General features: G+C 40.6%; 1 protein-coding gene across 6 annotated transcripts in view; it reads right to left on the reverse strand.

Moving 5' to 3' along the window:
• The window catches only part of Runx1t1 (RUNX1 partner transcriptional co-repressor 1), a 159,268-nt gene that overhangs the window by 58,467 nt on the left and 79,457 nt on the right, over positions 1 to 21,344 (reverse strand). For 5 of the 6 annotated variants that reach the window (XM_008827631.3, XM_029560898.1, XM_008827630.3 and 2 more), the window contains 2 exons: positions 5,859 to 5,996; positions 3,362 to 3,603 (listed from right to left, as the gene is read on the reverse strand). In XM_008827631.3, the coding sequence (XP_008825853.1) occupies positions 3,362 to 3,603; positions 5,859 to 5,996 (380 nt within the window). Of the gene's footprint in view, positions 1 to 3,361; positions 3,604 to 5,858; positions 5,997 to 8,405; positions 8,464 to 21,344 lie in introns of those variants that run through there. The other variant, XM_008827634.2, reaches the window with a different exon arrangement.

Consider the following 21,344-nt stretch of genomic DNA (forward strand, 5'->3'; position numbering starts at 1 on the left):
CATGTACTATGGCTTACTGTATCTCCACGTCTAAAATTTGCATTTGAAAGTAAAACCAATTAAACAGGGTGCTTGGAGAACAATGTCAGGAACAGGAGCAGAGCTTTTCAGAGAAGCCCTTCTAATTATGAACACTCTTCTAAAGTTATCTGTATGGAAAACAAACATACTTGGATGGATGTATTTAAACACAACATAGATCTCTTCATGAGCCAAAGGCAAGTGTCAAGAGTCTCTCATTCATCCCACACATCAGTGTAACTGTCAGTGGAAATATTCTAGTCCTGAATTTCCAACTTGTGGCCTTCATTGTCTACGAAAGTGTCTTTGCTCAGGCAGAGCAGCCATGTTGGGTACTTTGCTCTGCTAATGAAGCTGAAGCAATGATCTGAGCCTGTGCTAAGCCACTGAGTCTTAGACATACATGGTTAACCTAAAAGGAACTGAACAAAATAACCCAAATACACTCCTTACTTACCCCATTATCAATAAGCAAGCCCCAGAGACTCAGGATTTGTATCCTACAATGGCTAAAGTGTTGACAAGCACACCTACCTACTTAACAAAACCAACTTACAGTAAAGGCACAGAATAAACTAATTGTATTTTAATCGTTTTCCTTAGCCCCTAGGCAGAGTCACTAACTTAACTTCAGTGTCAACTTCCTTGGTACCTTCAATTATTCTGACAGGCAAGACTTGGGTCTTTGTGACTGAATAACATTAAAATATTGTCCCCCCTATCTTTTGTGCCCTTCCATTTCCTTTTATGACAAACTATGAGGGGACCAATTTTATACGTTTTTATACCCTCCAATTTTAAACATGTTCACCTAAAACCATGAATAAATGCCAGCTTCTTATCTATAACTATATAGGTGAAGGCGCCATGTTTTTAACTAACATTTTGACAGCTCTTCCTAACACTGTTCTTAATGCCACCTAAAAAACAGCATTCCTACCTTATGATTTCATGCCCAAGTTCAAATCACAATTCTTCCAATACCAGTTATTTATTTTAGTAACCACCTATATAATTCAATTTCTTAATGTATAAAATACATACAAAAATCATTCCTTCAAAGGATAGTCCCAAGAATTAAATAAAATGTTCTGAGGGCAAATGCATAAAGAAAATGTCGTAGGGTCTTGGTGGGGACAAGGTGGCCCACACCTATGATCCTGTAGTCCTAGTACTTGGAATATTGAGGAAGGAAGATCAAAAACTCAAGGCCAACCTCAACTATATAATGAGTTCCAGGTCAACCTGGACTACATTCTGAAAGCTTATCTCAAAGAAACAAACAAAAAGACAAAAATATTTTCCCTATTCAGTCACCCATTTAGCAAATAATTACTTCCTATTACATAAAGCACATATTTTTCTAAATTTTATTTATTATTTTTATTTTATGTGTATGCGCCTGTGTAGGTATGTGCACCCGTGTCGTGCAATGCATGCGGAGGTCAGAAGAGGCTGTTGCATCCCCTGGAACTGGAGTTATGGACCGTTGTTAGCTGCCATGTGGGTGCTGGGATTCAAACCCGGGTCTTCTGCAAGAACAACCAGTGTTCTTAACTGCTGAGTCATCTCTCCAGCCCCCAAAGCACATATTTTTTTTTGCAGTTTTGAAATCACTGTTTTATAAAGAACATATTAAGATTTACAAAGGTTTTTTTTTTAAATGGGGAGGGGGACAAGATCTTTCTTGCTGCCCAGACTAGCCCCCTAACTCTTGATTCCCCTGCCTCAGCCTTTTGAGTGTTGGGATTACAGTTGAACACCACCATATTTAGCTCAAAACGTTTATTTTAAATTAATAATTCTTTGATATAGTTATATAGTTATTGCTTTAGATTTACTCTTTGCTTCCCTAGCTTATCTATACATTGAAAGGCCTGTTATATCTTATACAAAGCTCAAGAATAAATATAAAAGAAAAGGCAAGTGATTGACCACACTTATATCTAAAGCTCAGTGACACACCTCTGCCAAAATCACCTCCCTGTCCTGGGGACAAAGGAGAGCTGGCAGACTGGGAAACAATCTTGTTCCTTTAAGTGGAAGGAGAGAGAGTTTGTAACTCAAATTTAAACTGCAAAATCTATTAAATGTAGATTATGACTGGCAGCTCATCTTCCGGTCCTGCTTTTTCTGTGATGGCTCCACATAATGAAAATCTGTAGGGCACACCTCCACTGTAGGCCTAGAGGGAAGGGTTGGCTTGGGGGACTCATTGCTCCCCATGACTTAGTACTGGGGAACACAGCCATCCTAAGTATTAGAGAATCCCCCACTTGTGTTGAAAAATCACAGTAATATGAAAATGACTTGAGGGTGGGCAGGGGAGGGGTAAAAAGGATCTGTGTTCTCTTTCCAGTCTGATAATGTATGGAATGCACTATAATGTGCCAGAACTAACAATTCTGTTTCCAAACTAATCATTTAAGTAATTTTACCTACAGTTAAAAAATTGGTTTAAGATTCAAAAAAAAAAAAAAAAAAAAGCCAGGAGTTCTTACAGAACTAAATCAATGTTTGAGGCCAGTCTGGGATACATAGTGAGATTTAATGAATTGTTACTGAGGGGTTTTATAGGTTAAGGAGAAAGGATAAATTACTGTCTAATGGATATGGTTCAGATTGGCATAATGCAAAGAATCCAGAAAGCTGGAGATGTAGCTCCATGCAACAGCACTTGCCTAGCATAGGTGAGGCCCTGGGTTCAATCCCCAGTTCCACCAAAAGAAAAAAAAGCAGCTCAGGATCTCCATACGGAGCTCGGTAGGTGGTGACGGCTACGCACGTGCAATCTGCAATGCTGATGTGTTGTACAGTTAAAAATGGCTAATATAGTAAATCTGATGTATCCTTTACAATGAAATTTTAATGTCATTATTAGCCCAGCAAATGAAACTGCAGATGAATTCTCGTTCATCTGAGCCAATAGTAAAAGTTTCCAAAGCAAATGAAGTGAGCACCCAATTAAGTTAAGTGATTCAGTAACATAACATAAACCTCTGTTATTGTTGAAGGCCATTAACAACACCAGAAGACTATGCTTACTGAAATAAACCTACATACATGTGTATACATAAACATGTGTATATATACATAACTATACACATCTACATACACTACATGGGCACATAAACACACACACAAACACACAGGCACATAAGTTCATAATGCAGAACTGGAAAATACATTACTATAGAATTAAACAGACATGCAACTTATAGTTGTAAAAATTATTGCAAAATTGCTGTCAGGTTTTGGAGGGGATGTCTACATTTCTACACACACGCACACACACACACACACTTATTCAAGAAAGCTGAGTGGATTTCTGTCTGCTTACCACCAGTCCTAGTACGAGGGTGCGGACTCTTTCTCCAATCTCTGGTGAAATGTCATTGCCAAACTGTTGCAGGGTAGTAAGAAACCGTTTCAACTTGCTGAGTTGCCTGGCACCACAGGCTGGGGGCAGTTGTTGATTAGCCAGAGAAGAGGAAGAGGAAGAGGAAGGCCCATTGCTAAAGCCATTGGGCGGTGATGGGGCGCCATTCAAGGCTGTAGGTGAATGGCTCGTGCCATTTGTTACTGTCAAAGGCACAAAATCAAAGGGAAAAAAATAAATAAATTTACAGAGAGAATATATATGGAAATTACCACTAAGTACCCTTGAAATCTAGTGGTTGTGCAATTTCAATACTGTTGGGACATTCTGATAAATGCTTGGACTTGACAGGATCACCAGAATAAAGTACTCTGTCACCCACAGGGTCTCCTCCTCACACTGAGGGGCAACATGCTATACAGAAGTTGAATAAACGAAGTCTGCTGCCCCACAGAGCCAGCCCTGCCTCCCGTGTGCACATATGCCAACCACCTGAAATGTTTCAAACATAGAACAAACAGCTTTGGATGTCAGCATTTGTCACAGGCTTACATCAGTATAACAGGACTATTTCTTCCTAAACTGCTCCTCTAGAGAAAGTGTACATTTGGTGGAGACTAAATTTATCACTGAACATTTTTAATCATGTTTTGTACACAAAACTGACAGCTGTGTTTATAGGAAGAGGACTTTCAAGTTTTAACCTTATACCACCCAATTAGAAGGCTATTTTCTCCCTTTCCTATTTCTTAACCACTTATTTCGGGAAGAAACAAATTTTACATAAGACAAAATGGATTTGTGTGTATCAAGGAGCTATTTCAAGAAACTGAAAGAAAGGAGACAATTCAACCTAATCCAGAGCATGGGTTGGTAGTAATTCAGTAAATTCCTTTCTAATAAAATTTATTTGAGCACCAAGAAGATCATCCATAAGAACTAGGAGAGAAGCAGGGTACGGTAGCACCTGTCTATAACCCAGTACTTGGGAGGTGGCAGCAGCAGGATCAGGAATTCAAGGTCATCTTTGACTGCATAGCAAATTCGAGGCCAATTCTTGGCTATATAGTGAGATCCTCAAAACAAAGGCAAACCCAAAACCTTAAGATTACTTTATCCCAGAGGAGGGATGGAGTAACTATCAATGCTACCTCACTGGGTCTTGTCACAGGAGACATAGGCCTATTGCTATGACTTTGGATGGATAAGAAACCAAATTAAGATGATGGGGTTACAGCTTGGCATGTCACAGCCTTCTGCCCCCTACATATTCAGAAAAGTCTTTTAAATGGCAGAGCAGCTCTGCATGAATGCCTAGGATGTGTATTTTTGTAGGCCCATGGATCTATTTTCTGCTGCTTAAATATTTTTATTCATATGAATTTCATGGCACATGGTCTGTAAATAGCACCATTTATAACAGATAAACATTTAACTTCACAAAGCTTTGATGACAAGTTTAACCAGAACTGTGAGACTGATTAAAACCGCCCTATAGAGTGCTCTTGCTAGAATACACAGAAAAGAAGTTGCTCGGTTCTCAGAATGTTCTAGCCTTTCTTTGGATGCTAGGAAGATATATATTCCACTGTTTCAGAACCCGGGACCTCAGCCAGGTGCAAACAGAGTAGAGTTTTATTAAAGCCTGGCAGGTTTGTGACAAGGATGATGTTGCTGATTTCAAAAACATTTCTATAGGTAACTGCTGCATACAACAAAGGCCTCTTGAACTTCAGAAAGTAAGGTTTTAATGTGTGTGTGTGTGTGTGTGTGTGTGTGTGTGTGTGTGTGTGTAAATATTTGAAATAGAAGAAAGTAACCTAGAACCTAGAAGTAACTAGAAATAAGCATAGCATATCTCCATGTTCCAAGTGGAAATGAACAACCAAAATAAAAAGAATTAAGTCCTAAGAGTACCTAGGATAAGAGACCAAATGCAACATTCTTCACTTGTTCAAATCATAGACTACAACGATAAAGTAATAATAAAAAAGCAGACAAGGGCTCGAGTGATGGCTCAGTGGTTAAGACACTAGCTGCTCTTGCAGAGGACCCAAGTTCAGCTCCCAGGTTTCACAAGGCGGCTAACAATCATTCTTAACTCCAGTTCCAGGGGATCTGATGCATTCTTCTGATCTCCACGGGCATTCCATGACATGGGTACACTTACATATGTGCAGGCCATACACTCAAACACATAAAATTTTTTAAACACGTAAAAATATTTTTTAAAAGCAGACAAATATCTACTGTCATTAATTATACCTAAATCATGACACATTGGTTTGGGTTCAATAACCATTACCCACTGGCAAACTTTTGGGTTTTTTGTCCTTTATTCTGCATGAAGCATTGATGCTGGAGCTTACTCTCCCTTGATTTTTTTTGTGTGTGCAAAAAAAAAATTTTTAATTTAAACTTGAAAACTGATACCCTAAATCCAGAGCTGAGTACTTACATGTAGTCGGTGTAAACGAGCTAGTTCTTGGAGCTCCTTGAGTAGTTGGGGGAGGCGGCATCGTCGGAGGAGTCAGCCTGGATTGCGTCTTCACATCCACAGGTGAGTCTGGCATTGTGGAAACCTTCTCAGTACGATCTGGAGGACGCCACCAGGAACACGTTATTTCATTCCCTGAGCACCCTGGTTTCTCAAGTGTGGTCTATCTTTTTCAAAAGCATGAAAGCAGAAGAAATTCAACATGTTCTTTCCATAAAATAAAACAAAATCTCTGGATGTTTAAAGCAGGATTTTAGTATCCAAACCCCACTTAAGAAGGTGAAGCACAGAGGATAGGTCCTCATTTATAACAAGGCTATAGAACATCCTATTGTTACTTCTGAGTTGGCCAGATGTTACCTTCAAAGTGTTATATGCACCAGCACAACTTCACTTGGAGCTGAAGCCAACATTACCAAAAAGAAAAGAGATGAGGAAAATGGATGATAATGAGGCCCTACTGACAGCCCAGAAACAACAGAAATCCCAAGTCAGCAATGCAGGTGAGATACTGGCAGAAATGGCCCCTTTGTAGTGAATTTCAGCAACATATCCCATCCCCTCCTTGCTTAGTTTTCCAATTTATTAAATGAAACAAATTACATCTCCCAACCTTCAATTTGATCTGCCCTACTTTAAGAATACATAAATGCTATGTTTCACAGTAAAGTAAAACTATTCTTTATGCAGAATGTATGAATTTATGGCTCATCCTATTATCAACATTAGAGAACAATACTCCAGCTCCAGTTAATAATCTCATAGTCAAAATCTGAAAGCCCCAGAGTCAAAACTTGAAATCTCCAAAATGAAAACAAAAAAAAACCTAAAGGATGAACAAAGAGAAGCCTATTGCCCAACGACAGACATTTATAAGCCAGAACTGTCTGCTTTCTCCTAAGTATGCTTTTCATTTGGTTTTTCTTCTGAGACAGGATTTCACTCTATAGCCAGAGTGACCTGGAACTCACCATGTAGGCCAGCCTGACCTCAACCTTGCATCAATCTCCTGTCTCAGCTTCCTAGGTTCTGGGACGACAGGTGTGACCAACTACACTGAGCTTCTACACATATTTTCCCCTGACGCTTCCAACTATTTTTCTCAGTCTAGTCTATTTTTCAAAGCAATGGATCTCTCATAAAAATGAAATGGTGGTGTGTTTGTTTCTTTAGATCCAATTTTAAACAAACACATGACAGGTACTTCAAAATACTGTGAGGTACTTCTACATTTTTACACACAAAAGTTTTAACTTATACTTTTCTTTTGGTCTTTTTGAGACGGAGTCTCCCTGTAGCCTCAGCTGGCCTGGAACTCATTATGTAGACAAGACCGGCCTCAATCTCACAGAGATCTGCCTGCCTCTGCCTCCTGAGTGCTGGGATAAAAGTCGTGTGCCACCACGCACAGTTTAACTTACACTTTAAAAAAAAAAAAAGTAAAATATAAACTATTCAGAAGATTTTCAAGCTATCATGAAAAACGTAGTAAGAAATTCTCAATTATTAATTATTAATGGGCCTGAAGAGATGGCTCACTGGTTAAGAGCACTTGGTCTTCCAGAAGACCCAGGTTCAGTTCCCAGCACTGACATGGTGGCTCACAACCATCTTAACTCCAGTTCCATGGACTCTAATGGCCTCTTCTGACATTCATGTGTTCTTGCACATACATGTTGCCTATACATAACACTCAGGCATGCACACACACATACACATACATAAAATAAAACAATAAATACTTTTCTCAAAGTCAATTATTAAAAGAAAATGTAAACCTCAACTTACTACTCTCAGCACCCCCAGAGACTTAATTCATCTTTCTTCTAAGCAATTTCCTATGGAAAATTCAGTGGCACATGTCTATAATCACAGCTTTTGGGAGGTGAAGGAAGGAGGATCTGGAGTTCAAGGTCATCCTTAGCTACAAAGTGAGTCCAAGGTCAGCCTGAAATACAAGAGATTCCATCTCAAACAAAAACAAGTATGGTGCTACACATCAGCACTTGGGAGGCAGAGGCAGGAGGATTGCTTTAAATCTGAAGCCAGTCCGATCCACACAGAAAGTTCCAGGCTGTCAAGGGCTACCTAGTGAGGTTCTGTCTGAAGAATACCGAATTTTCTTAAGACGAACATTTCAATAAAAGAGAACATTTTAAAAGTTGAAATAGTACCAATGTAATACAAGGATAATAACAATCATCAATGCAATGAGTGCATTTTGCCTGATAATCTAGTCAGCGGTGTCAAGCTCTGTTTCTTCATCTCTGCTGTTGGCTGGATAACAAGGAACATCCCAGGTCAATAAAAGTGACCCAAGTCAAATGATGGCAGTGACACAAACACAACTTTCTACACACTTTATCTTATTGTTAAAAACGTGTCTTTATACTGCTATCCCAGAGCATTTAGCAACCAGCAACAGTAAGTCACTTATTTTAGAAAAGTACAGAAGTTAGACAGGCTTCAAAGTGCTTCTTCAATAAATTCATTGCACATTCTACTCACCTCAACCAACCTCAGCAGGAAGGGAATAAATAGCTTTCCGCTTATGTTGCAGCTGAGGGAAGAGGTACAGCAGCAAATACAGTCTCCCTAAATAAAGGCAAATACTTCTGTCATGCCAAGAAAGGAGGGAGGGAGGGAGGCTTGCCAGAGTCTGCTGGGAGATAACAGTGGGAACTGCTGGTCCATCTGGCTTTCATTCTGCTAACACTCACAGGGAACCATGAGTGAGGCAGGCCAGATACATAGACTTGGAGCACGTGGTTGCACAGACAGAGAAGGGAAGAGCGGTGGGGGAGGGGAAGAGGGAGGTATGAAAAAATAAAAAAGGGCAACAAGATAAAAGAAATGAGAAAGAACGAAACAGGGAGAAAGCACTCCCATGAGGAGAGCCATGCCCTGGGCAACTTTGCTTACCAAGCAACCAAAGCTACCCGAACACCACCAGAAGGACCACTGTCACTCACCTAGGAGGAGCAAGGACAACAGCCAAACTAAGACAGCTTTCTTTCTAAAGTCATCCACAGTGAGAGCAATGCGCAGCCACTGTATCACACTCACAACGGGCTTCCTCTTCAACTTAGCTTCCAGTTAAGATCATCTGCACATTTCTGTCTTTGTCTCAGTTTTAGAAAGATGTTTGATACACTCATCATTTTAATTTGGAACCGTTTTCAACACTGGTTTTGGACCGCATGTCTAACATAATGCTTAACCAGAGCAGCAGTATCAACATAGGTAGGTGGGTTGTAGTTTCCATTTTTTTATATTTAAAATGTCATCGATATTTTAGGAACAAGAACTATCAACCAACGCATGGCAAAACACCACTAGTTCAAACAAGAATAAAATGCATTCTGACCGGATATGTGTATACATGTATATATTTAGGATTTTTATATTAGCCAATTTTCTGTGACGGTTGGCTTCACTCTGATCAAATGGAGTTCCAAACCAGAGGTCCTACAAACTGAGACAAAATGAGACCATATGTATATCATTCTGTGCTGCTCCACGCAATCCATCCAGGGTAGAGATAGAAGGAGAAATAACTGCCCAGGCCCAATCCATGCACACACAGAAACCCTCTGGCACGCAGAGATTTAAGAAAAATTTGGAAAACATGCTCCAAGTATGCTGAGCTCTGTTGCGTTTGTTTTGGATTATTTTTAAATGTTTCTGAAATATATATTCTTGAAAATTTTATAGCAAACAGTACAAGAGCTATGACTTAACCACAGAAGTATCTCACCCTACTTCAAATTAGAGGATATGGTTAAACCAACATGAAGTTATCCTGTATCTCATGCAATGTTTAAGTTCATGAAAATTGTTTTCTGGTACATCATTTCTGGGTTTTAGTTGCTAGAAGACACTTGTGACATTAACTGAAAGAGTGACATGAAATTATATAAAAAGGGGGAGGGAGGAGGAAGGTGGGAAATGAAAGTTTGAAAAGGAAATCTGTCAGACAGGGAAGTATAATGAGGAGCTGACCACCGAGCGTAATGATTCACATCTCTTCTAAACAAGACAAGCTTCTCTATGCAGAAGCAATCCTCTCACTTGTCAAATTTCCAACTCCTATGTACCAAAGATGGTGATGTGTGGAAGGAAATGTGGATCTATAAATACAGCACTGATATCAATGCAGTATTGAATTCATCATCAGGGCCCTCTAGAGGTAGTATGTTTTCCATTTCCTCTTTTTTTAGTAAAAAGAAAAATAACATCTTGGCACTTGCCTTGCATAAAGTTAGTCCAAATAGTTCAGATGTGTTTTCACAGTATGAAAAATAGGTATGCTACATGTGATTTGTTTATGTGCCCTGCTGGAGAGGACTGGGGTAAAAAGAAAGTTCCTTCCAATAGGCAGTACATGTTTTTCTATCACAGTTCATAATCTCTCTTATGATAAAAGTGTCAGGTGTGGTGGACTGCAAGGAACTTCTTAGGCTTCTGGAAATTAGTGCAGAGCAATTCATACTTGAACTGTAAGTTAAGAAAGCTAAACTCTATGGACTAAAGAGAATTAAGGCAAGGTAGGACCCAAATATTGTCATATGAGAATGAGAAAGCAGAAGGAAGCCACCAGAGAATGAAATGCATTTACAATTTTAACCTTCCTTTCACTGGAAAATATGGCAAAATAGAATTCTGAAAACTAAGTCAGTGACTCCAATGTCCAGGTGAAAAACACTTCAAGCAACTGTCTACAGACTGGAGAAGGGGTGATGTCTTTTCTGCCTTCTTGTCACTCCCCTCCAGAACCCTTCAACAATCCTCAACACAGGAATCCAATGCTAACTTTTTAGTGATACAAAAGGATATTAGAGGACCCTGCATGGTAAGGCACAGTTCACCACAGAAGTTGATTCCTTCAACCATTAATAGTAAGCCTTCCCTTAAATTGTTGTCCTGAGATGAGTCCGTTACTCCCTCCCACCAAAAAAAAAATATATGGGAAAACTACCCTGTGTCTCTTGTAGAGATGTGGTAACAAATTAAATGAGAGAATGTGTTTAAAACCATAGCATGTCAGGCACCAGTGTTCTTTACCTTCTTGTCCAGGCCAGTCCCTTGCTAGTCGCACAGGCCCAAGCTCTATCAATATGATATGGATACTGCTACTCCCTGGATTTTGTGGAGGCTTCTTGTTTGTCTTTGGCCCATCTTTGCTGTTTTCCTCATCTACTATAACCTGTCCTTACCTACATATTCTGCACTGCCCATTAGAGCTGAGATCCTTTTACACTTTCCTCAAGTGCCCACACACCAACCACATCATATAACCTCTGCCTCTCTTTTGCCAGTCATCCATCTGTCTGGATGAGAAAATAGAGTATGGGCTTCACACTCCAATCAGTGAAAAGAGCACAATTTTTTAAATTCACTTTTAGGAGTGTACTTAATGCTCCTAAATATGTATAATCACAGTTCTTATAGGAAGGGCAGTTACACTCCCTTTCAAGTTTTTTCCCTATATTAGACCCAGTTCAAATATAACAACCTTAATTTCAAGGCGCAAGATGACTACACACAACCAATCACACATAATCTTATATGGATAGGATGAAATTTAGGAACAATTTCTGATGGCATTATGTCCCAATAACCCATTGTACATTGAAAGTATCATAGATTACAAATGCATTTGGGGACCAGCAAGATGGCCCAGTAGGTATGGGCATTTGCCACCAAGACTTGAAGGCCTGAGTTCTATCTGTGGCACCCGCATGATGGAAGAAGTGACTACTTGAGTTGTTCTCTGCCTTCCACACTCTCGCTGTAGCGTGTGTGTGCCCCCTGCCTCCAACAAAAATAAATCTTTTTTTTTAAAGACATACAGTTTTGGAGTGATTGTTCTTTTGAGATAAGGTCTCTCGTGTGGTCCACACTGGCCTAAAAATCAGTGTGTAACTGAGGATGATCTTGTGACTCCACCTGGGAACCCATGCTGGGCTTGCAGTCCTGCACTACCACACCCAGCCAGAAATACACTTAAAGCCAAGTGTGGTGATGCATACTTGTAATCCTAGCATGCAAGAGGCAGAGACAGGAGAGCAAAGTGAGTTCTAGGCCAGCTAGGGCTACACAGTGATCCCTGTCTTCAAAAAACAAAGACAAGAAAGGAAGGATAGGGGACAAGGAGGGGAAGGGAAAGGAGGAAAATACAGAATTCAGTACACCTAGGCTACCAAACCTTCCAGCTAAGAGTCACAGAACACTGTGGAATAGCCCGTTTGCTCCTATGATCACTGCTGCTGCTGATGGTCACTAATGCTCAGTGTCATCCCCAGGAAAAGATCAAAACTTAAAGTACACGTCCCAGGTTGGGGAACATATATGGTACAAGAAGATACTGAAGACCTGAAATTCAGTTCAACTTGGCAATTAGTTTACTTCACAGGCACCAGATCTAAATGTCAACCAAAATTCACTTGGGATTTGATTTTCTGTTGCTTTGCTTTGTTTTTTGAGACAGGGTTTCACTATGTATTCCCCAGACTAGTTTCATACTCAAGGCGATCCTCCTGCCTCAGCCTCCAGAGTACTGGGATTATAGGCATGTGTCACCATGCCCAGTACCAAGTGCACATTTCTCCACAGCAGTGGGATAGCATTAAAAGGTGGAGGCTTGGGCTGCAGAGATGGCTGGTGCACTTATGTATATGCAGGCAAAACACTCACATATGTATATAAGATAAAAATAAATATTTTCTTTAAAAAAAGTGTAGAAGCTTTAGGTGCTTAGGCCGCAAAGGCCCTGCCTTCAGAAATGGGATGGGGTCATCAAAAGGCTGAAGTGTCAGATATGGAACCTGTAATCCTAACTACTCGGGAGGCTGAAGCCAAAGTATTACAGAGTTGTAGCCAGGCTGGGCAATTTAGATGACCCTGTCTCAAAATCTTAAAACAAAAAAATTAAAAGGAGTGAGGATATAACTCTGTCGTAGACATTTGTCTAGCATGCATAAGGGTACAATAGTGTATTGCAAATGTTTTTCAAAGAGAAAGAGAGAGAGAGAGAGAGAGAGAGAGAAAGAAAGAAAGAAAGAAAGAAAGAAAGAGAAAGAAAGAGGGGGAGGGAGAGAGAGAGAGGGAGAGAGAGAGAGAGAAAACTTAGAAAAAATAAGGGGTGAGGGGAACTATGCAGTCTCCTTTAGCTCTTCCATGCAAGGACAGACAGATCCAGCAACAAGGCACCATCTTGGAAGTGAAGCCTGGGCCCTCAACAGGCACCAACAGCATTAATACCTTCATTTTGGCATCCCAGTCCTGTGAGAAGCACATATATGTTTTTCTAAGTTCCCTACTCTAAGATATCCTGCTACAGTAACAAGAACAGACTAGAAAAGCTGGTGTCTACAAATATTTTTTTGGTCTTATCTTTCTCTGATCTAAAATCTTATAGAGCTGAACATGGTGGCACATGCCTGTAATTCCAACACTCAGAAGGCTGAAGCAGGATAGTGAATTGAAGGCAGTCATAGTGAGAGTCTCACCAAAGATTGACTAAAGTTAAAATTGAAAAAGATTAACACCTTGGGGACTAGATAGATGGCTCGGTGGTTAAGCACACTGGCTGCTCTTGCAGAGGACCCAGGTTCAGTTCCCAGCACCCACATGGTGACTCACAACTCTCTATAACTCCAGCTCCAGGGGATCCAACACCCGCTTCTGTCCTCCAAGGACAGAATATTTTAAGTAAATATATTTATTTAACATAAAATACTTTAAATAACCTTTGTTGGACACAGTGGCAAGCCATTTTTTGGAGACAGCAACAGGAGGATCAAGAGTTCAGAAACAACCTTGCCTATTTGTTCAAGGTCAGCCTGAGTCACAGCGACAGTCTCAAAAACTAACAAGCAAACAGAACACAAAAATGAATTACCTTCAGAAGAGGTCCACTCTTCCCAGGATAAAACACAACCTTTCGTGTTGCCCAAATTTTAAACACTGTGGACTTCATACTGAACATTACTTACTTCCTCTGCTCCTTATAGAGTCACTTAGTTTTGTTCAGGTACCCATCCTTTCCTCTCAATTCTTTGGGGCAGAAGCTCCTTGGTTTGTTTTGTTTTGTTTTGTTTTCTTTTTGTGAGAAAGAATCCCTGTAGCCATGGCTAGCCAGGCAGGGCTCACTATGTAGACCAGGCTGGCCTCAATCTCACAGAGATCTGCCTGCCTCTGATGCCTGAGTGCTAAGATTAGTGGGCCACCACAGCCGGCTTAGAGGCTCCTTGTTTTACATCAATCATTTTATCAGTGGCAGGCTTGGATCTAGTTCTGGATAATGAACAGTAAAAGCAGGGCTATGAAAGAAGTTCTGAGAGAAACTTCTTCACGCTCTAGACAAAAACCCAAGGATAAAACAGTCTCTTTCTTTGACAAGAGCTGTGGTCTCTCTAGCGTCACTTCTTTGGATTCTACTTGTCTTATCTAGAGTTTTAAACATGTCAGGTGGCATAATTGTCAGGTCTTTTCCAAATAGTAATAGTCTGTGCTTTCTGTCACAAGCAGAGAGAGGACACACACCTGACAGATAACCACAAATATTGTGAAAGTGATGATCACCAGCCTTCCTCCCTTCTTACGTATCTTTCGGTCCACAAGAATATTAATTTTTCACCCATGAACATTAAAATTAATATCTACCTCCTTTCAAATAACATTTTCAATCCTTATGACTAAATCCTCACTAGTGATTTAATGTCCAATTCTCCATCAAAACATTCACTAGAATTTTCTTTCACAGCTTAAGCCTGCCTGAGTCCCACCTCTCTCTCTTTTTGTTTTGTTTTTGAAATAAGATCGTTTTGGGTAGCTTAGGTTTGCCTCAGACTCACGGTGATCATTCTGCCTCGAGCTCTCAAGTCCTGGGATTTCAAGTGCAAGCCACCATACCTGACTCTTTTGCTCTTACTCCAAAAGGTCTTGTGTACCAAGGGCTTGGCTCACAGACCAACCTGGGGTTTTTTTGTTGTGGATTTTTGTTTCTTTGGATGGGTTTTGCTTTTTTCTTTATTTTGGTGAGGTTTTTTTTGTTGTTGTGAGTTGGTGGGTTTTTTTGGGGTGTGGGGTTGTGAGTTTTGTTTTGTTTTTGCTTTTACTGTTTTGAATCTCACTCTGTAACTCACAGAGGCCTGGAACCTGTGTGTAGTCCAGACTGACTTTAAACACACTGGCATTCCTCCTGCCTCAGCATCCTACGTGCAAGAGTGAACCACTGTGCCCAGCTACAGGAACCAGATTCACTTTTTCTACTTAGGTAGTACCTATTGTTTACAGTGGAGTCCATACAAAGATTCCCTCACTGCACTGGGAACTGCCATATTCTATACTCATCATAACCCTGGGAGCCTATGTTTTCTCAAAACCTTGTGCATTACATACTGAGGGCAGACCCAAGGACAGTACTTAGTCCAAGATAGGTAATATCTACCCTTGTCCAAGACTTCTAAATTCAAAACTGAAGAAGAGAAAATTACATTCTCCACTAACCCCCACCCCACCCACCATATCTAAAAAGTAGGTGTGAAGTGCAAAAACCAAAAGCTTACTCAGCAGAAAAGAGCAAAGAAAAGATGGGACATTATCCAGTCATGGCTGCTGGGGATGCAGATCAGTTGATAGAGTGCTTGCCTAGCATGCATGAAGTCCTGGGTTTCATGCCCAGCACTGCATAATATCAGGCATGGAGTAGCATACTCAGAATCCCAACACTTGGATCAAAATTCATGAAACCCTGTCTTAAAAATTTTTTTAAACAAACAAAAAAAAGAACCTAGCACAAGAGGGGGAGGAAGAAGAAGATACAGGGGCTGGAGATATGACTCAGTTGTATGAAGTAGGTTCTTTTGGTACTTGGTGCTGCATAAAATGGGTATAATCCCTATATCCATAATCCCAGTACTTAGGAGGAGAAAGATCAGAAGTTCAAGTTCCTTCTAAACTATATAAGAGTTCAAGACCAGCTAAGAATACAAGAGATCATGTCTCAAAAAGATTAAATAATAAAAATATAGACAAAATAAAATAAAAATAAAATCTGTGTTCCTTCACATAGCATAAAAGACCTTTATGAGATGCCTGGTTCTTGAAACTGCTCTAATCTCAACCTCATTTTTTTCCAACCATCATGGAAATCCAGACTTAACTACTGCATTCTAACTTTCACACACAGAGCATCCTTTTCCTAGTGAACTTTCATTCCTCTACTGCCTGGTTCTGTCCACTCAGTTTTCCTTCAAAACTAGCCATTGTCTTTTTGGCCAGAAACCCTTGACACATACTGCTCATCCCCTGCTGGCCATACTGAACTGTGTTTTCATATTGCCTGTCCACATCCTTCATCAGCACTAATCATATGTTGTATAGATCATAATTTACTTAAGGACAGTAATGACATTATATTCACTTTTGCATTCCCAATTCTTAGGACACAAAAGGTGCGCAATAAATGTGGCATTTTAAATAAATGCATAAAACTAGAATAGCAGGAGGCCTGCCTACAGTCACAACTTTGACACTTGAAGACTTTCAAGAAACAGGACAGTTTAATCCAAGATAAAGTTTTCTATACATCCTTTTCTCCATTGTCCCAAAATAATTCTAAAACGTTTTATGTCCTAAAATGTAAAAACACCAAAGACAGATCTAGAAAAACAACAGTTAACTATTCAATTCACCAATTTTTAAACATATCTTAGGATTCACAATGTGGATCCTAAGGCCTCTTAGTATATTGGGGGGGGGGGTCTTCATAATTCACTCTATGCACAGATGACTTAAAGAATCTCCAAACCAACCATTTTTACAGTAATAAAATGGAAGTGTAGTCATACATATACACATGATAAACAAAGAGGAACAAAGCATTTATGGGCCAGGCATGGTGAGACACACCTTTAATCCCAACCCTCAGGAAGAAGAGACAGGTATTTCCTACATTGCTCTGCTCTACAATGAATGTGGAATATTTCATTTTTGCAACTAAAAACAAACTATAGTAGGTAGTTAATAGTGTCTGTCAATCTGACAGGATATAGAATCACTAAGAGACAAACCTCTGGACATATCTGATGGACTTTCTAGATTGGGTAGAAGAAACAAGACCCACCCTAATTATGGGCAGCACCATTCCATGGGCTGGGGCCCTGGAATGAATGAAAAGGAGAAAGTGAGCTGCAGACCAGCATTCACCTCACCTGCTTCCTGACTCTGCATGCTCTGGGACCAGCTATCTCATGCTCCACCATGCATCCTTGCCAAGATGGACAGTATGCTCAAACTAGAAGCCAAAATAAGCATTTCCTTCCTTAAATTGCTTCTGTCTTGTATTTTGCCACAGCAATAAGAAAAGTAACAATACACAAGCAAAATTCTATTAGAATGAATCCACTGAAAGCATGCTGTGACGTTATTCATTATCTCACTTCTAAGGTTACACTGATGAGACTGTAAGTCTTTCCATTGTTTACAGAAGAAACTGAGGCCTGCAAGAAAATTTGCCTAAGGTTCTAAGGTAGAACTAACTTCAGTCCTTCCCATAGTTCTGTGTCACCTAAAGCTGAACGCTACTTTATTTACAACTTGGAAACAAGGAATATGGACCACATTCATTAACGTTACATCTAGAAATTACACTTTCCAGTGCAGTACCCACAGCCACATATGACAGTTTAAATATTACTTAAAATAAATTAAAACTTAACATCTTCTTCCAACCACAGCAACCATATCACATGCTCAACCCCTGTGGCTGTGTGTGGCTTGTGAATATTATCATAGAAAACTTGCAGGGTGTTTCATCACAAATGACAAGCCAGCCTAGCAGAGTGGCTCTGAAAATAAAGACCCTGTGGGTGGAGCTCAAGGAGGGGACAAAGCAGTTGACAGCCAGTATGGGGGGGGGGCTGGGGGGCTGAGGGGCTGGGAGGGAGTTTGGGAGAGAGCTTAGGCCTGGGCCTAAACAAACCCCCATCTCCAATCAGACCTTTCACTCTATTCTCATGCATGTTGTTTTCTTTGATAGTTGTAATAGGATAGAATAGTGGTTTGAAACCTGAAATCCAAGAAAATTCTGAGCAACAGTGTGAGAATAAGCATTTGGAGCACAGGTTACTAGCGAACATGAGGCTAACTGCTCAGAAGACCGAGGCCAACACTGCAGTCCTGGAAAGGAACAGTCAACAGCTGGTCTAGAGTCAGAAAATATAATAGCCAGGGTGCATCTGTGCCTCTAACAGGCATGAACTCTGGTGAAGAAGAAAGCCAGACAGAGACCAAGGTAAATCTGTACCAACTACTACAATTTATGAAAACTAGCTTCAAAAGTTGTTTGGGTCACCTTTCGGGACAGTAGGCACTCCAATTCATCATTGAGACAGGGTTTCACATAACCCATGCTGGCCTAGAAATCACTATGCAGTTAAAGATGACTCTGAATTTATGATCCTCATGTTTCTACTTCCCAAGTCCTGGAATTACAAGTGTGTGCCAACATGCCAGGTTTTATTCAAGTTTGGGGACTGAACCCAAGAGCTTCCTGAATGCTATGCAGGCACTCTACCAACTGAGCTACATCCCCAGCCCCCCTTCTTCCCTTATTCTAAAGTAGTTATCCGTTATATTGGACACGTTCCTCTTGCTTCTGAATGCCCACTTCATGAACACAGATTTTTGTCTGACTTGAACTCCAACATCCTTGGCATTTGTAAGGAGTGCGTGGAATAGCAGGCATCTGATGCAGAATGGTGAATGGATGAAGAAAACAAAGCTAGACTGTGCCAAAACAGCAACAGGCTTATGGGTAATTCAATGTTACGCAGACCGGGACAAAAGATGAATGTGACACCACAGACAGGGACAAGAGAACACATATATTAAATGAAGATGGATGTGCTGGGGGGCTGGAGAGACAGCTCAGTGGTTAAGAACACTGACAGTTCTTTCAGAAGACCCATGTTCAAATCCCAGCACCCACATGGCAACTAACAACTGTCCGTAACTCCAGTTCCAGGGAATCTGAGAGTCTCTACTGTCTTCCATGGGCACTGCATGACATGGGTACACTTACATACATGCAGGCAATACATATACAAAGTAAAAATAATAAATATTTTTAAAAAATTTTTTTTAAGATGGCATTGCTGAAGAGTGAAAGTAGCAAACAGCTACAGAAATTAGCTCATTTTGAGCAGAGATTGCCCTAAACCACCAAGAAAAGAGAAGCATATGTGTCAGTGGCAGTTCCAGTTAGATTAGTAGTTAGTGATCTCATGAAGGAAGCCAGCACAGGTCGCAGCAGTTCTTGTACATGGCAGGCAGCACTGCTACATTCAAGGTTCATGGCAATGTCTCCCTTCCTTCAGCGGCTGTCACCTTCATCCAGCAACCTTGGCTCCTTCCTATATTCACTTTTGGTTTGGTTTGGTTTTGTGCACGTGAGTGTATCGTCTGCATGTGTGCCATGCAATGGCCATGGAGGTCAGAAGAGTGCATCAGATTCCCCTGGAACTGGAGTTATGGGTGGCTGATAACCTCCATGCAGGTGCTGGGAATTGAACCTGGGTCCTGGACAAGAGCAACCAGCCCTTAACCACTGAGCCATCTCTTAGCCCTATACCTCTTAAAAATGGTTCCTGGAAGCTACTAAGTGCATGTCAAAAGCTCTGTGCCCCACCAAGCCCACTGATGCAGCTCTGTGTTCATCTGCTTCATGGTCTACCATCCTGTTTAAGAAGGAGAAATGCAAAACCCTTGGCACAGACAATCAGCAAATATTAACTAAAGGGCTTTGATAAAAATCCTTAGCCAGACAGAGTGCACACATCTGTAATTCCAATACTCAGGGGGCAAAGGCAGAGATTGCAGCATAACAAGTTCAAAGGCCAGCCAGTCCACAAAACAAGACTCTGTTGCAAACATGAAACCAAACAGAACTAGGAATATTTAGCAAGAAAACCCAAATGCTTCAAATAACATAAAAGTATCCCCTGCTTGAGCAAAGACAGGGACCTTATGACTGCCCATGACCTGAATATGAAGTATGTAACACTTTGCTACCAATCTCCAGATCTTTCCAGTATGTGGGGAGGGGGGGATCTTTAAATAGGGATCCAATCCTCTCACAATCTTTAAGCACATATAATTTTTGCTGCAGTATCGTATTTGTAAAGGAGAAAAGCTGAGAGTCTGCAAACATTGCAGCACAGACCTTCCTAATAGTCAGTTCCAGTTATCCAGAGAATGGTTAATAAATCAATGCAAATCCAGCAAAATGTTAGGAGGTATGCAGGGTATGTATGCATCTTAACCACAGGCAAGTGAAGAAATGGATCTTAAATTGCTATTTTTTGAATTCAATTAAATGTATGGGGGAGGGATTATTAAACTTCACCTTACAAGCAACAAGGATAGCATTCAGCTTTCTGGAAGTCAAATGGCATGCTAGTTTCTATATTATAGATGCACATGGAGAAGAGAACAAACAGGCTTAGGAAGGTCAGAGAAGCCTGGCATGGTGGCTCATAACTGTAATCCCAGCACTCTGGAGGCCAAGGCAGGAGAATCAGAAGTTCGAAACCAGCTTGCAATATGCAGTGAGTTTCAGATCAGCCTAGGCTACATAACAAGAACCTGTCTTAAAAAATAAAAACAGACCTGGGGAGATGCTCACTGAACAAAGTACTTGATATGAAAGCTTGAGGATGAGAGTTCAGATTCCCAGTAATCACATAAACACCAGTGGGTATGGCAGTCCACCTGTAAGGCCAGCACTTGGAAGGAGGAGACAGGGAATCCCTGGTGTAAAATAGCTCGACTAGCTGAATTAGATATCTCTGGGTTCAAGTGAGGGACTCTGCTTCACTTTCCAGGGTGGAAAGTGATTGAGGATGAGAGCATAAATGGCTGGTCTCCACACACACCTGCATACACATGCATCCTCACACACGCAAAACATGTACACATATACACCATCACACACATACACATGCAAAAAAAAAAAAAGAAAAAGAAAACAAAGAAAACCTGACTAATTAAGACGTACATCTGGCTAACAAGCAATGAAAAGAAACTCAGGGGACAAATGAACAAGCCTAAAAATTTGAGTTCAAACCCCAGATCTCATGGTGGAAAGAGAGAACTAACTCTGGAGAGTTGTCTTCTGACTTTGACACACACACATGGTTGCACTTTTCTTACTCTTCCTCTTGCTCTTCTTCCTTTCTCTTTTTCTTTCTCCTTTCTCCACATGCATCCCCACACACGCAAAACATGTACACATATACACCATCACACACATACACATCAAAAAAAAAAAAAGAAAAAGAAAACAAAGAAATGCACAAAAGCAAGGCTGGAGAGATGGCTCAGTGGTTAAGAGCACTGGCTGTTCTTGCAGAGGACCCGGGCTCATTTCTCGGCACCCAC

Source organism: Nannospalax galili, unplaced genomic scaffold (assembly GCF_000622305.1).
Source record: "Nannospalax galili isolate Female #2095 unplaced genomic scaffold, S.galili_v1.0 scaffold872, whole genome shotgun sequence".
Classification (NCBI taxonomy): domain Eukaryota; kingdom Metazoa; phylum Chordata; class Mammalia; order Rodentia; family Spalacidae; genus Nannospalax; species Nannospalax galili.